The sequence below is a fragment of the Pseudochaenichthys georgianus genome, chromosome 20 (assembly GCF_902827115.2).
Source record: "Pseudochaenichthys georgianus chromosome 20, fPseGeo1.2, whole genome shotgun sequence".
NCBI lineage: Eukaryota > Metazoa > Chordata > Actinopteri > Perciformes > Channichthyidae > Pseudochaenichthys > Pseudochaenichthys georgianus.
The window spans coordinates 5718583-5732370 of NC_047522.1; the positions used below are offsets into that span (position 1 = coordinate 5718583).

General features: G+C 40.4%; 1 protein-coding gene across 2 annotated transcripts in view; it reads left to right on the plus strand.

Moving 5' to 3' along the window:
* Positions 1-7945, plus strand: part of col11a1a (collagen, type XI, alpha 1a) — a 66890-nt gene extending 58945 nt beyond the window's left edge. For both annotated transcript variants that reach the window (XM_034108295.2, XM_034108294.2), the window contains exons 56-67: positions 615-722; positions 1153-1206; positions 1477-1530; positions 2339-2446; positions 3525-3578; positions 3674-3709; positions 3928-3981; positions 4097-4343; positions 4953-5065; positions 5287-5355; positions 6817-7050; positions 7355-7945. In XM_034108295.2, the coding sequence (XP_033964186.1) occupies positions 615-722; positions 1153-1206; positions 1477-1530; positions 2339-2446; positions 3525-3578; positions 3674-3709; positions 3928-3981; positions 4097-4343; positions 4953-5065; positions 5287-5355; positions 6817-7050; positions 7355-7501 (1278 nt within the window). In that variant the 3' untranslated portion in view covers positions 7502-7945. The remainder of the gene's footprint in view (positions 1-614; positions 723-1152; positions 1207-1476; positions 1531-2338; positions 2447-3524; positions 3579-3673; positions 3710-3927; positions 3982-4096; positions 4344-4952; positions 5066-5286; positions 5356-6816; positions 7051-7354) is intronic.
* Positions 7946-13788: the final 5843 nt, after the last annotated feature.

A 13788-nucleotide genomic window follows, 5' to 3' on the forward strand; every position in this document is an offset into this window, starting at 1 on the left:
CATACTTCTCTACTACGCCCTTCTGGTTACGTCAGTATGGATTTAAAACATTCTAGTATGCTATGCTTCTATATTATGTAAGTATTTTGAACTCTCAATATACATATGCAACAAACTAAGTAAACTACTTTGAACACTTTGCAGTAAGCCTGTAATCTGTAAATATTGATGTATTCAGATTAAAGTCAGCTGAGGCAAATATGTCTCATGAACCTAAAATAACAACATCATTTGATGGAGCATCATATATTGTTGTGCCTGTTCACAACCTCAGTTGGAGGAGCCGGAGCACTTGTGCACATGTGATAACTTAGACTCTTGTATACTTGTCTCCACCCCATCTTCACACTGCATACTGTCTCAGCATCATTTAAAGCTACAAGCAGCCTGCAGCTGCATTTTGATAAAATGCTCTGAGATACAGAGAGGCTCCAAAGAAAACCTGAAAACAACATTTTGCACAATTGGGTCTGTAATTTATGTACATAAATATAGACTTGAATTTGATTGAAATTTTAATTATTCTCAAAAATATAAAAAACAATACATCAGATGTAGTCTACTTTAAAATTGTGATATATTTTTCATCATGCTTTTCCAACATTTGTATACAGGGTGAAGCAGGACTTGAGGGTCCAGCAGGTAAAACCGGACCAGTTGGACCCCAGGGACCGTCAGGAAAGCCCGGTCCAGAGGGTCTGCGTGGAATCCCTGGCCCTGTGGTAAGTCTCAACTACAACAGTGATCTTCCGCTGTGATACAATATTTGTTCATCCAGCTCCACTCTCAAACAAACACACACACACACACACACACACACACACACACACACACACACACACACACACACACACACACACACACACACACACACACACACACACACACACACACACACACACACACACACACACACAGATACAGTGTACACATAAAAAGGAACTGCTAGGCATGATGATAGACTTCATGGAATAATCAATACACCTATTTGGCTTTTACTTTAGTTTTGCTTGTTTATTCCACACACTTTTCCCCCTGTTCGGGCTATTAATCATTGTGCTGAGCACAATGATTGACAACAGCAAGTCAATGGCAGGCCGGAGAAAATACAGCAGGCTATAATGCTCACTTCAATTGAATGCCTTTTCACAGGGTGAACAAGGACTGCCTGGAGCCCCAGGACAAGATGGTCCACCTGGTCCTATGGTTAGTACGCATAACATCTTGCTATCTCTCTCCCTTTTCCTCACAATCTCTCTTGATTTGGAATAGTTTATAGAAGTTTAATAAAAAACAGAACTGTCCCTATATCTGTAAAACATTGATGGTTTCCTACGTGACATTTTGTCATTTCATGTGTCTTTGTTGCCTAATTTTCGGACATTGTCTGTCTTAGCTAGTAGTACTTATTCTATCCTCTCTCTTTTCAGTCTTTCTCTGTGAAATTGAGTTTTTACTTCTGCTTTTGTTGTTTAGGGTCCTCCTGGCCTTCCTGGTTTGAAAGGAGACCCTGGGTCTAAGGGTGAAAAGGTGAGCATACCCCCATGTTCTTGTCACTGGTTGCAAGCTGATTAGAGTTCCCAGGTTCCAAATAGGCTGGACAATAAACACAGAAACGGTGACGGGACTCTGCAGGACCGTGATCGAGGTTCAGATTTATATTCACAGCTGTACACAGCTTCCAAATCTTTGCAATTGATCAATGCAAGACATCTTTTAGTATTACAAAGCAACGTTGATAATAGCTATTATGTTAACATTATGGAAGCAAAATGAGTTTTTACCTTACTTTAAGAGAAAAACTCTTAACCGGATTAAATATGCAGCTGAATGTGATGTATCACTCTAATCTGTCTAATCTTTTCCTCACTATTTTTCTTCGCTGCCGCCGTCATATTTGCTGGTGAAATATAACTGCAAAGGATATTCAGACAGCACACATTACTCTACACATCTAAATTGCCTCCCACACAATGACATGATGGCAGTTTAAAGCACACCAAAGTGGCACCGTGTTGTGCGTTTATAATGCTGTCAAATCATTGGGCCTGGTTAGAGCTTGCCTACTTTAAAGTCATCCTCTTTGTTGTGGATTGTTTGGTTTTTTTAGAGTGTTTTTTGTGGGTCTTTTGCTGGAGAGACATTTCAGGATTTGTATGGTAATGGAACTTCACCCTTCACAGCCTCCCATGTGCGTTTTAGTTTTGTGAAAGAGAGCCATTACAGTTTTTCCCATGTCAGAAATGTATGCAAAGGCTTTGAAGTTTGAGGACACAAAGGGACATTGCTGTTATACTTGACTGTTATTTGTGTTTTCACATTTGTGTTCGTCCTACAGGGTCATCCAGGTTTGATTGGTCTGATCGGACCCCCTGGTGAGCAAGGAGAGAAGGGAGACCGAGGTTTGCCCGGACCCCAAGGTTCTTCCGGTGGCAAGGGTGATGGTGTAAGTAATAATGACTCCATTCCCACATGGTCCTCGAGCCATTCGCCATTCGCCCTTCACCTCATGGGTCTTTCCACTGTGGCTCATGGGTCTTTCCACAGTCCCTTTCTGTTGACTAAAACACATTGCAGTCCGGGGCTCAGCTTCCCAGAATGCACTGCATCCCTTTACTCTCAATATCCACAATGGGCAAACATTCTGTTGGTTTTAGCTTTTGGCCGATTTGATTACAAAGAATGTGTAAAAAATAGATGTTTGGGGAGGATAACACTTCGTTAATTATCTATGTTAGAAGGAATTCAGCTATTCTTCCTAATTCCCCACTGTTTACCAATGAGCATCTTCAACACTGCAAACGCAACATAGTTTTTTGCTTGGATTGTAATCACTTGTGTGTATGCGATGCCTGCTCTGATAATATAACTGCATGGTGGAAAACACAGTTTCCTTCTGAACTAAAGCATTAAAGTCACCATCAATGTTGTCAGCCACTGAGCCCTCCATAAAAACAGGCAGCAGTCCTGAAAGAAGGTTAAGGCTCAGTCTGGATAAAGGACTGATGGCAGCCTTCATCCATTTTTAAATAAACATTGCAGCATAACTGAATATGCTATTCTGTCCCGCTGTGGCCCTTGGACTGCCCTAGCTTAGTGATTTAAGATGATGGGTTGGATGAAGTATCTGGAGATTAAGCCTAATGAAATCATAATGACCCCTTTGTCAGAGCACACAGGCTTCAGAAAAGTTTTCACTCAGTTTACCATTTCTATTTTAAACTAAAAAAGATAGGCCTCATAATGTTTGCCATTATTTCCTGACAAAATTGAGCTTTAAGATTGTGAATGGCTAGGTTCAAAGAAACACAATCTTACAAGTGCAGTGATTAGCCGTCCCTTGATGGCTGAAATAAAGATGTGTTCTCTATGGGTTAATATGCTGCTGTTATTCAGCTCACAAACTAAATCTCACTTCCAAATCATGTGCTAATATTATATATTTGTATTGCACTCATTATTGAAGCCTCACAATAATTCCTTTTGTTTGTTTAACATATATCTGACTTTTCTTCTTTTCCCAGGGTATCAGTGGATCTTCTGGTCCTCTTGGTCCTCCAGGTCCGCCTGGTCTGCCTGTAAGTATTTTACTGATTCAGTCATTCATTAAGAATCTACACTGATGATGGAATGCATTTCTTAAATTGCTGTGCTTATGTCCTGTGTTGTGCAGGGTCCTCAAGGTCCCAAGGGATCCAAGGGTTCATCTGTGAGTACAATCGTGTTTTGAAAGACATACTGTCACCGTGCGTCACAGTATGAGACTCCCCCATATTGTTTTTCAAACCAGTATTTAAACATGTGGTAACCCATCTGCCGAGACTATAAATCATTTTTAGGCAGCTCCTTTTGTGTTTAAATGTGCTATATAAATAATCATAGTAGTACATTTCATTTATCGTGGATAAAAGGTTTCTTTTCTCTCAGGGTCCGGCTGGTACAAAGGGAGACACCGGTACAATTGGTCCCCCTGGTGCTCCTGTAAGTAGTTAAGACTACTACTGTTGTCTCTTTTCCCATTATGTAATATTGTGTCTCTACTGTAAAATTGTTCAACAATTAAGGTCTGTTTTCTTTCATTAAATCTTATCTACAGGGCCCTCCTGGTGAAGTTATCCAGCCCCTGCCCATCCGGTCTCCAAAGAGAAGCAAGCGCTCCATTGACATGCAGTCAGACGCAGCTGCTAACATCATGGACTACGGCGAGGGCATGGAGGACATCTTCGGCTCACTCAACAACCTCAAACAAGACATTGAGCGCATGAAATACCCCATGGGCACACAGAACAATCCTGCCAGGACATGCAAGGACCTGCAGCTCAGCCAACCTGAGTTCCCCGATGGTAAGCTCAACCAAAGCAGGAGGGTGTGAGTTTAGAGAAAATAAATGCTGCTAGAGATTTTATATAACAACAAAACAACTTCACAAAGACAGGCTGCAGCAGAGAAGAGCTTCTTTCAATCCAATGTAGTCTCTAGAGATTCTCTCCATTTTCTCAAATGTTGTTCTTCATCAATACACCTGTTCATCTGTCAAACGTATACTCAAGTGAAAGAAAATCAAACTTCAACTCTGTTGTGAACAGAGATTGAAAACACTGCCCTGAGAAGATTGGGCTCAGCAATTTTAGTTTTTTACTTTTGGTTCGTCTAACTTTAAAAATATGTCCCAATTGTACTCTATTGAGGCAATTTGACCTCTGAGCCCTCAGTTTACATAATTGAGGAGAATATTTAGAAAATTGCTGCTCAAGATGTAGACCTGATCACGATAAAAGCATCTTATTATCGAGCAGTTTATAAGCCATGACAAAGATAATTAAATTACTGGATAACAGAACTTTACATCGAATCAAAGATTTCTAGCATGCCTTCGTTTGAAAAGGAGCATTAAGCCATTTTCTGTGGACACAAGTGAAACAGGATGTTTGAGTGTGCTTGGTTCTCCTCAGGCGAGTACTGGATCGATCCAAACCAAGGCTGCTCCGGGGATTCCTTCAAAGTCTACTGTAACTTCACCGCTGGAGGCGAAAGCTGCATCTATCCTGATAAGAAGTCTGATGGAGTAAGTGACTATAATACTGTCGAATGATTTTACTTTAGGAAGTTTCTGAAAACACTATTCCAAAAATGTTAAAATAGTAAACTTTTTATTTTCTGCTCCTGGATTATAAACTTTCATGCTTTACTTCATTCAACAAGACGTTTCCCCGCATGTTCATGATCTCATCACTACGTGTAATACCCATGACACTGTCTGGTATTAATGTGATTTGCTTTTCACAGGTCAAAATATCTTCATGGCCCAAAGAACTTCCTGGGACATGGTTCAGTGAATTTAAGCGTGGTCAAATAGTAAGTCTTCTTTCCTCTTCTTTCACCCCCCCTTCAGTTTACTGCACAACACAGCCTCATTCACTTAGTGCTAAACTGAATGGATTGCTCCATCTCCTATTCCCCCTGCATTCCCCTTTGTACCTGTGCAGGGACTCTGCAAATGGCAAGGAGCTGCATATATATTCAAATAGCAGCACTACCCTTGAAATTGTGAGGCAGAGACAAAAAGATGCTCGCCAAAAAGAAACAACTAAATATTAAGTGAGTTAGATAAATTCATACTTTAGGCAAAACCAGATAATCATGAAGAAAAAAACAATTTTAATATAGAACGAGCATCAATAAATCATTACAGAGGATTCTAGAACAATGCCTCAGTATTTTATTATTCCAGGGGTCCCCACGTTGTCCTTGAACAGTAAACATCAACTAGTCAGACATGAGAGAAACAAGTTTGTCCTGTTCCATCAAACCATTGTCAAGCTGATGTATTTCCACATAAAACAGACTTTAACGGTCTGACGTTGACAGAGCGTTGTACAGAACCGTACATCTCCTGGTAACGTATCGGGGGTGCTTTTAATGCACATATTCAGACGAGGTTCACACAAAGTGAAAGGCTCAGTCAGGGTCACGTGTGTCCTGAAGATATTTAGATTCAAACTTGGTTGAGAGACAAAAAGTCAAGTCGAAATAAATTGAAATGTAATAAAGTGAGACTAACTTATTTTCCTTTGCTGACAAACAAGCATGTGCTTTTAAACTACCATTTATACTACTAAAAGAAAAACTGTTAATGTATTTCATCGCACACACACAATAGAACACACTGATGCATCTCTCACAGCCTTTTTGGAAACCCTGTTATCCTACTCCATTTAGAAAGGGACCAAATATTCCACTGCAAATTAACCAACTAATGAAACCTCCAGCTTTGATAAAGTAACGTGATAATGTTGCTGATGTTACAATCTAAGCACCATAATAACTGACGCTTGAGTGTAGAAATCGTCAGTCAGTGAAGTAGTTTTTCATTTGGGTTGGGGGACGAGAAGCCCATCCGTCTGTCTGAGCAAAATGTAACATGTCTTCTAGTGGCCATATTCACTCTCTTAAGGAGATGTTTTTTGATGAAAGTACTAGTTAGTAATGTTAAAAGTAGGAAAGCAACTAGGGTTAATGTTACCATGCAACTATTGTCAAAGCTGTGTTGGGTTTTAAATGGGTTAAGAGAGGCAGAAATGGTTAATGTTTATCAAAACCCTGTCCAATAATACTATGTATTTATTATTGGGGGTAGGGTTAGGGTTTTATAAATGTTAGTTATTCACTCTTAGGAAAATTCATATTGCTTTTAAATTCAGAATGATGGCAAATGCTGATGTGATTGCTGAATGTTGATGAATAATACATGACGGTGTCGACTCGTCATTCTTCTTACCTTCAACCTGTGTTTCTCTCTCTGTTTTCCCCCATTAGCTTTCTTACGTTGACGCAGATGGAAACGCCATCAACATGGTCCAGATGACCTTCCTCAGACTGCTGACAGCCTCTGCCAGGCAGAACTTCACCTACAGCTGCCACCAGTCTGTGGCGTGGCACGAGGCCAGCAGCGACAGCTACGACAAGTCGCTGCGCTTCCTGGGCGCCAACGATGAGGAGATGTCCTACGACAACAACCCTTACATCACGGCCCTCTCAGACGGATGTGCGGTAAGCCCTGTCCACTGTCTCTGCCATTTGGCACTAATGTGTTCCTGAAATGAAATCACATCAGCGGTGCAACAAGAAGAATGGAAGGCTAGCATTGGAGCTGATGTCAATTTCATAACTGTGAAACTCTTTTCAGACACACATTAGCAACGTTTTCCTAGTAGCTCAAGTCTGGAGACCTGATGAGGAGCCTGAACACACAGTACAACGTGTTGTGCAGTTAGGAACATGTAACCCAATGTGTGTGCATCTTTCTGCTTGTCTAATGGCTTTCTCTGTGTTTTGTGTGTCTCTCCTGTTGCAGACGAGGAAGGGCTATGGAAAGACTGTGATGGAGATTAATACTCCCAAAATCGATCAGGTTCCAATCATCGATGTCATGTTGACTGACTTTGGGGACGCCAACCAGAAGTTTGGGTTTGAAGTTGGGCCCGTCTGCTTCCTTGGCTAAATAAAAACAAAGAGAAAAAAAGGACTTGATGGGGCCAGCAAAGAAAGTCAAGTTGAGACGTTTTGGGTACCACCAAACCCCATTTCCAGCCCCCCACCATTTTCAATGCCACATGCAAGTTTTGAATAAGAGATGGTGTAGCAAACATGTCTTTCCATGTATGTACCTGTATCCCAGGAAAATACTTGTTGCCCTTGTAGGGCTCGAACCACATGACTAACCACGTTATGGAGCAAAGGTGAAGGACATTTGAACGCGTGGCAGAGGAGGGGGAATTGGAGGTAACCATCAGAGGGGTCAGGAGACATGGGGGGGGACACAGACCTCCTCTCTGGTTTCTCCAGGTGCTGTATGAAAACGGCTTGTTCAAACACACAAAAAATATAAAGAGGTGCTAAGAAAGAAGGTGTATTTTGATAATAATTAAAAAAAAAACTGTAATTATTATTTTGTACAATACTGTTATTTCTGAATCCACTTTCAAAACTTGCATGTGTATCTGATTCTGCTTCCGGCTCTTTGATTTCAATGTTGGTTCAAAGTTATACAGTGTAAGTTAAAGACATCATTCAATCGAATACATTTCTAATTCTGATATTTTTTTGTTCAACACATACTGTGTATTTGTCATGAAGCAAATAAATTGAGCATTCAAACAATTCTCTATCGCTAAATTTGACTGTATTCCCTTTGTATATATTGACAGTCCAAAGCTTGAGGTTATTCGCTATGTTGCCCTTGTGACCGTAGGTGAAACAACTGGCAGGATCACACCATCTCCCACTAATGTTGTGATCCTGTGCTTGTCGGAAGCAATCATGGCATTAATTTTTCCTTTATTTAATTCCTTTTGTTGTTTTTTTTCTGTTTTGTTTTCTGACAGGCTTTTTATTTTGGTTGTATACCTCAAACTTTCTTGATAACCTGTAAGATGCAAGGATGATATGCCCTGTATATACCTTGGTTAAGCAATTAAGTTTATATATTTTGGGTGGGGATTTTTTTTAAGAGAGAAATACTTTAACTGTTAGACATCCACTGTTCAAATCCTTCTGTGAATGCAATGAGAAGCCCTTTAGGTGACCCATTTTTGTAACTAAAATGAGAAAATGTTTTAATGTGCTTTTTATAGTTCATTTAAATATTAAAAACTGGATTCTAAACAACAGTGAACTGAATGTCTCAATGGTTTGTGTAAGATCTACCTACTGTACATGCTTTAAATCAATATGATAATTCAACTAAGACTGGGCTGGTGCAATTCCATCTCTCTTGAAACCAATAAAGACATCTTACAATAAGTTCCTTTCATTCTGAGTACATAAAATGTCTCATTTTGTTTGTCATGGAAATATTTTAAACTTCAATCTAATTTACAGTTTTGTATATTTGCTGCTTTTTTCATGGTCACCGGGAACAATAGCTATGGATTTCCCTTTGGATCTCAGCGTAATAAGTGGCTGTTCAAGAAGCACACACTTTAGGCCATTTCACTTCACAGGAGAAGTGTTGTTTGATCATTCAGATGGGAAATATCAAGGCATATCTCACACAAAGGATTTGACAGCTCCAATAGAGTGGGGTGGGTTTTTTAGCACAGTAATCTCAGCATATGTGGGACAAATGCAAATAATTTTCCCTGACAAAAACCCTTTATACAGATTCTGAATGTCCATGTGGACTTTACGACCTATGTGATATCGTTTTTTCTCATAATGGAATGACCTGTGAGTGCTTTGATTGTTAATACAAATAGGAACTGCATGTCTGACGTCTGAGTGAGAAAATGTTCTTCCTCAATTTGGTATTGCCTGCTGGGATAAAGAGTTTGGAGTGAAGCAAAGGAAAATGAAAATGCTTTTTGCCAAACAAAGCCTCATATTTATATTTACTGTGAAGAAAACTTCTGTGCATCAATGTAGAACCAATGCTCAAGAAAGGATGGAAACTGGAACGTCTTTAGTCAACACACTGATATTTATTGAGAGAGAAAATACGGCCGGAGAGTTCACAAGGTATATTCACAACTTTCATTATGAGATCCCAAGCCAACTCTGGACAAAGGAAGACAGGAACACAGATCTATACATGAAGAAAGGAGGGACCTAAGAGCCCGCCCTTTCTCTAATTAGTACCAGACATCTGGAACAAAGACTGGTTTGTTATTATCAACTCGCATGGTCCGAACTTCCCCCACTGGAAGACAGAGGACCTCTTGACCTTTGTCCTCCTCAAGTTACAGACAGGGCACATGCAAGAAAGACTGAAAATCTCTAAAATACACAGATCGGATTAAAATATTCGTTGACATTTACTGTACGGACACGTGCTATCAACCTTAGATGTTATTCTTTACAAAAAAGTAAGAAAGCTCATTTCTGAATACGTCACACTATTGCGTTTTCATCTCTCTGACCCTTGTGTTGAAATCACGAGTGTCTATGGGTAGCCTATTTCTAATTATGATTCTATTACTAACCACAGAGGGGAAAAAACAGGCCTCGTTAGTATTCAGTCTGCCTGAGACTCCTTGAACAAATGTTAGCTGTGGCCCGTGTCACTTCAAAGGATTGACCACTGCTCTCCTTGAAGAGTGCAAACGAAATCCACATAATAACAAACAAGTCTGTGCTGAGCAGCAAAATAAATGGACTTTGTATTTTCTTTTTATCTTATGTGGGTCTTTGTGGAGAAACGACCAAAGAGAATACTCATGTGGAACAGCACACGCACAAAGAAACCCTCCGAATGGCTTCAGGAGAGGATTCACTCCACACTTATGTTACTTTCAGCTTGTTTGTCTCCGGAGATTACTTGCATCCTCAACCGGTGCTTTTACATATTCAGGACGTAACATTTATTTAAATGAAGCAATCAAACTTCTTTGAGTTGTTGTGGAAGATCACAGTATTATTCTCCTTCATTACCATATCTCACTTTTTTGGACGTTTTTTTCCCTTAAGCATTCTGTGAAGGAAGAAGAGAAAGACGTCGCCATGACACTGACACATTCAGGCTCTGTTATATTAATTGTAACCTGTGTGTTGAGTGTATAAGGACATTGGGGACCAATTTCTCCTCAGCAACCTTCCCAGTTACCCCAACTTTTAGCGACTCTCCAAATTGCAGCATTTACCAGATCAGGGGATGTGAAAAAACTGCACAGCCTGAGGGAGCACGGTGACAGTGCACTTTAAGCGAAGCTGAGATACTCATCTGAGACAAGAGCAGCAATTCTCCATCAAGACCCATCAGGGAACAATCTAACTCACCCCACCCTGAGACACAGCGTGAGCACTCTTTCACAGGAAGTGTCTCGGGGCAAAGCAGATGTGGGGCAAATTGTGCCTGGCATGCAAACAGGATATCGATGTAACGCTTACCATGTGAAGTTTGGCATATATGTGTGCTAACAATACCAATCAGCACAAAGTAATGCTGATGAAAATGTCTGCGGGTATTTGGTAAAAAAAAAGTATTGGAAAGATCTAAGTTCTGACTGGTTGAAAAGTTGAAAAGTTGGGTAAATATCATATATTAGAGACAGAATGTGACAACCTGCTGGTGGAGCAAAAGCAAAGGTTAGGGCAGGGGTGTCAAACTCAAGGCCCGGGGGCCAAATCCGGCCCGCCACTTCATTTCATCTGGCCCGCAAGAGCTCTGAAAGAATGTAATATGTTTATTATACGGTTACAGGCCGATTTACAGATGCACGATGTCCATAAACTACATGTCCCACAATGCATCTTACATTATATATTTTTTTATTATTTAACTGTAACTTTTTTCAGAATTTGGCTTTTCTTTTAAGATAACAATTATTCAACCGTCTGTACAACATCTCATGAGTTTTGGCTGTCATTGCCAACAATGGTGCTAGCTATAGCCAAAAACTACTTGTGAGAAATGCAAAGAACAATATGTTGTGTTAGTTACTGACATAATGGTGCAGATGTAGTTATTTTACCTGCCTCTAGAGAAATGGAGGGACGGAGGTGACCACAATGTCTTTCTTGAACAATGTCTGTGTTTTTGGTGCTGAATACCTAATAATTCACATTCTGCAGCAAGAGGTAAATGTTGGCTTTTCTCAGATTTCACATTTGTTGCCACGGTTTCTTAAGATCACTATCTGATTGTTGAAAAATTGCCTTTCTACCATAGCTCAACATGTTTTGTCTTCTAATATTTGCAATTAGTGAAAAAGAGGGGCGGAAAAAGTCTTAATGTCAGCGGCAAATACACCCAGCCTGGAGCTGATAGCTTTCTGAGTCCCACCAGAACAAATATATTGAAAACACTAATTAAATGTTGTATTACTCAATTATCAGAACTTTATTTTGACGTAGAACAAGAACATTTGCTTTTTGATGTTCTGCAAATAAATGTAATTTAGTTAAAAGGGCTTATAATTGAATATATTACGAAGAGCAGGAGTTGTCACAGTCACACTGGGGGCTCTGATCGGCTCCTCTGGGTCACACGAGGTAAACCAGCTCAGTGGAAGCTTTCCAACTTTAACGCAAAATAAATTCTCTAGAGGCAATCATGATCAATGCGTAATGGTTAATACTGCTGACCACAGAATACATGTCTTGGAAATAGGGGGATTGTTGATACAAAACAATGTTTATTTCCAAGGTAAAGTAAGCTAATTCCTCAGTGGCAAATTGTTATGAAATACACCGAACCAATGTACTCATAAATTCTTCAGTCGTTCATTTTGGAAGATTATACTGTATGTGCAAACACAAGAAAATGCAGCCTGAACCTAACCCTAACAATATGTACACTCGGTGATCTAGCCCTGGTGGAGGATAACCACTTCTGTGGCAACAACAAACAGAAACAAATTTTTAACCAAATAGCAACAAATTAAGTAAAATAAAGTGCTAATTTAGGATAATTCAAAGTCTGGGGTTCGGATGTAATGTCTGTATAACCAGTGGTGTAAGAGTGTTTAAGGTGCATAACAAAAAGTCATTAAAATAAACTTAAAGCAGCATGGTAAATGTGGGCCAGTGGGGGAGAGAGAGAAGCCAAAGACACCATGTGTGGGAGTGGGATTTTAACTTCTCTAATAGACCCCTAATGTTCTCCTGTCTCGCACCTGCTGATGTTCAGTATGCCCCTCCCTCTTCTTTACATTTATAGCACCTCCACTTGACACTTGGCCTCATGTGCACTTCATTTGTACTTTTCCTATATTACTCACTAGCCCGAAGCAGTGCATTAAACATGCAGGCAGAGTGCTCGGTCAGCACAGATAGGAATCTAGTGGCAATGATTTTAAAGCACGATCCTGGCTCTCAGCTCGTCACAGTCCTCAGAAAGCATCCTGGGAAATGTGCTCATTACGCAGACCGGCTGGGAAACACTGGGGAATGATCTTCCTTCTTGACTCCTGCCACTCGTTCCCATCACATCCATTCTTAGTGAAATGAATGGATGTAACATGCTCAGAGTTCATTACAACTCCAGTGGCCTGATGATACTGTGTTCTCTACAGAGCACATGAAAGGCACGATTAACCACTGTTAGGAGCAATTAAGAAAAAATGACAACAATTACGTTATGACCTTACGAAGTGTTTAACTCCAGGAGAAAATATGTGAGGTTGATGTTTAGAAGACATAAATTATTTCACAATAGCCTTCTCATTCTGGAGGCATCATCTGCAAAGTGTGTGGGAAAGCCTCTCAAACAAGAAGGTGCATTTCTTGGATTTAAGTCGTTTTTGCTCAAACCATTTCCCTCTCGGTAAACCTCACCTCACCTCACCTCACCTCACCAAAGCAAACAAGCATTTTGTTTTACATTACACTGACAATAATGGTTCCCTGTTTGTTGATCACTGGCATCCTCTCTTCCTGCAGTACGTCATGAAGAGTAACACTACTATCCCCGACCCTGCAGTGGTTGTAATAGATAGGGAGTGTCAGCGGAGAGACATGCATGAGTTTCTGAATCCATTGTTTCAGTGTGAGTTGACTCCAGGCATCAGTCACTCCCAGAACATCCTTGTAGGAAAGCCTCGGACTGCCATCAATGATTCAGTGAACTAAATGGCGCTCCTGTTGTAGAGCTGAACCGGTACCTGGTTTGTATACGCTCTTGTTCTGTTTGCCTTTCAAAATCCTCACGTCTTCAAGGCCATATTTAAAAGAGGAGATATAGAAGTGGGGGGAGTGATCAGAGAGACACAGCAAGTGGTTGTGAACAAGCCCTTCGGCGAGTGCCAAGGCTCCCCTCGTTATAAAACCTGAGAGACTGTCAACAGCCGATCC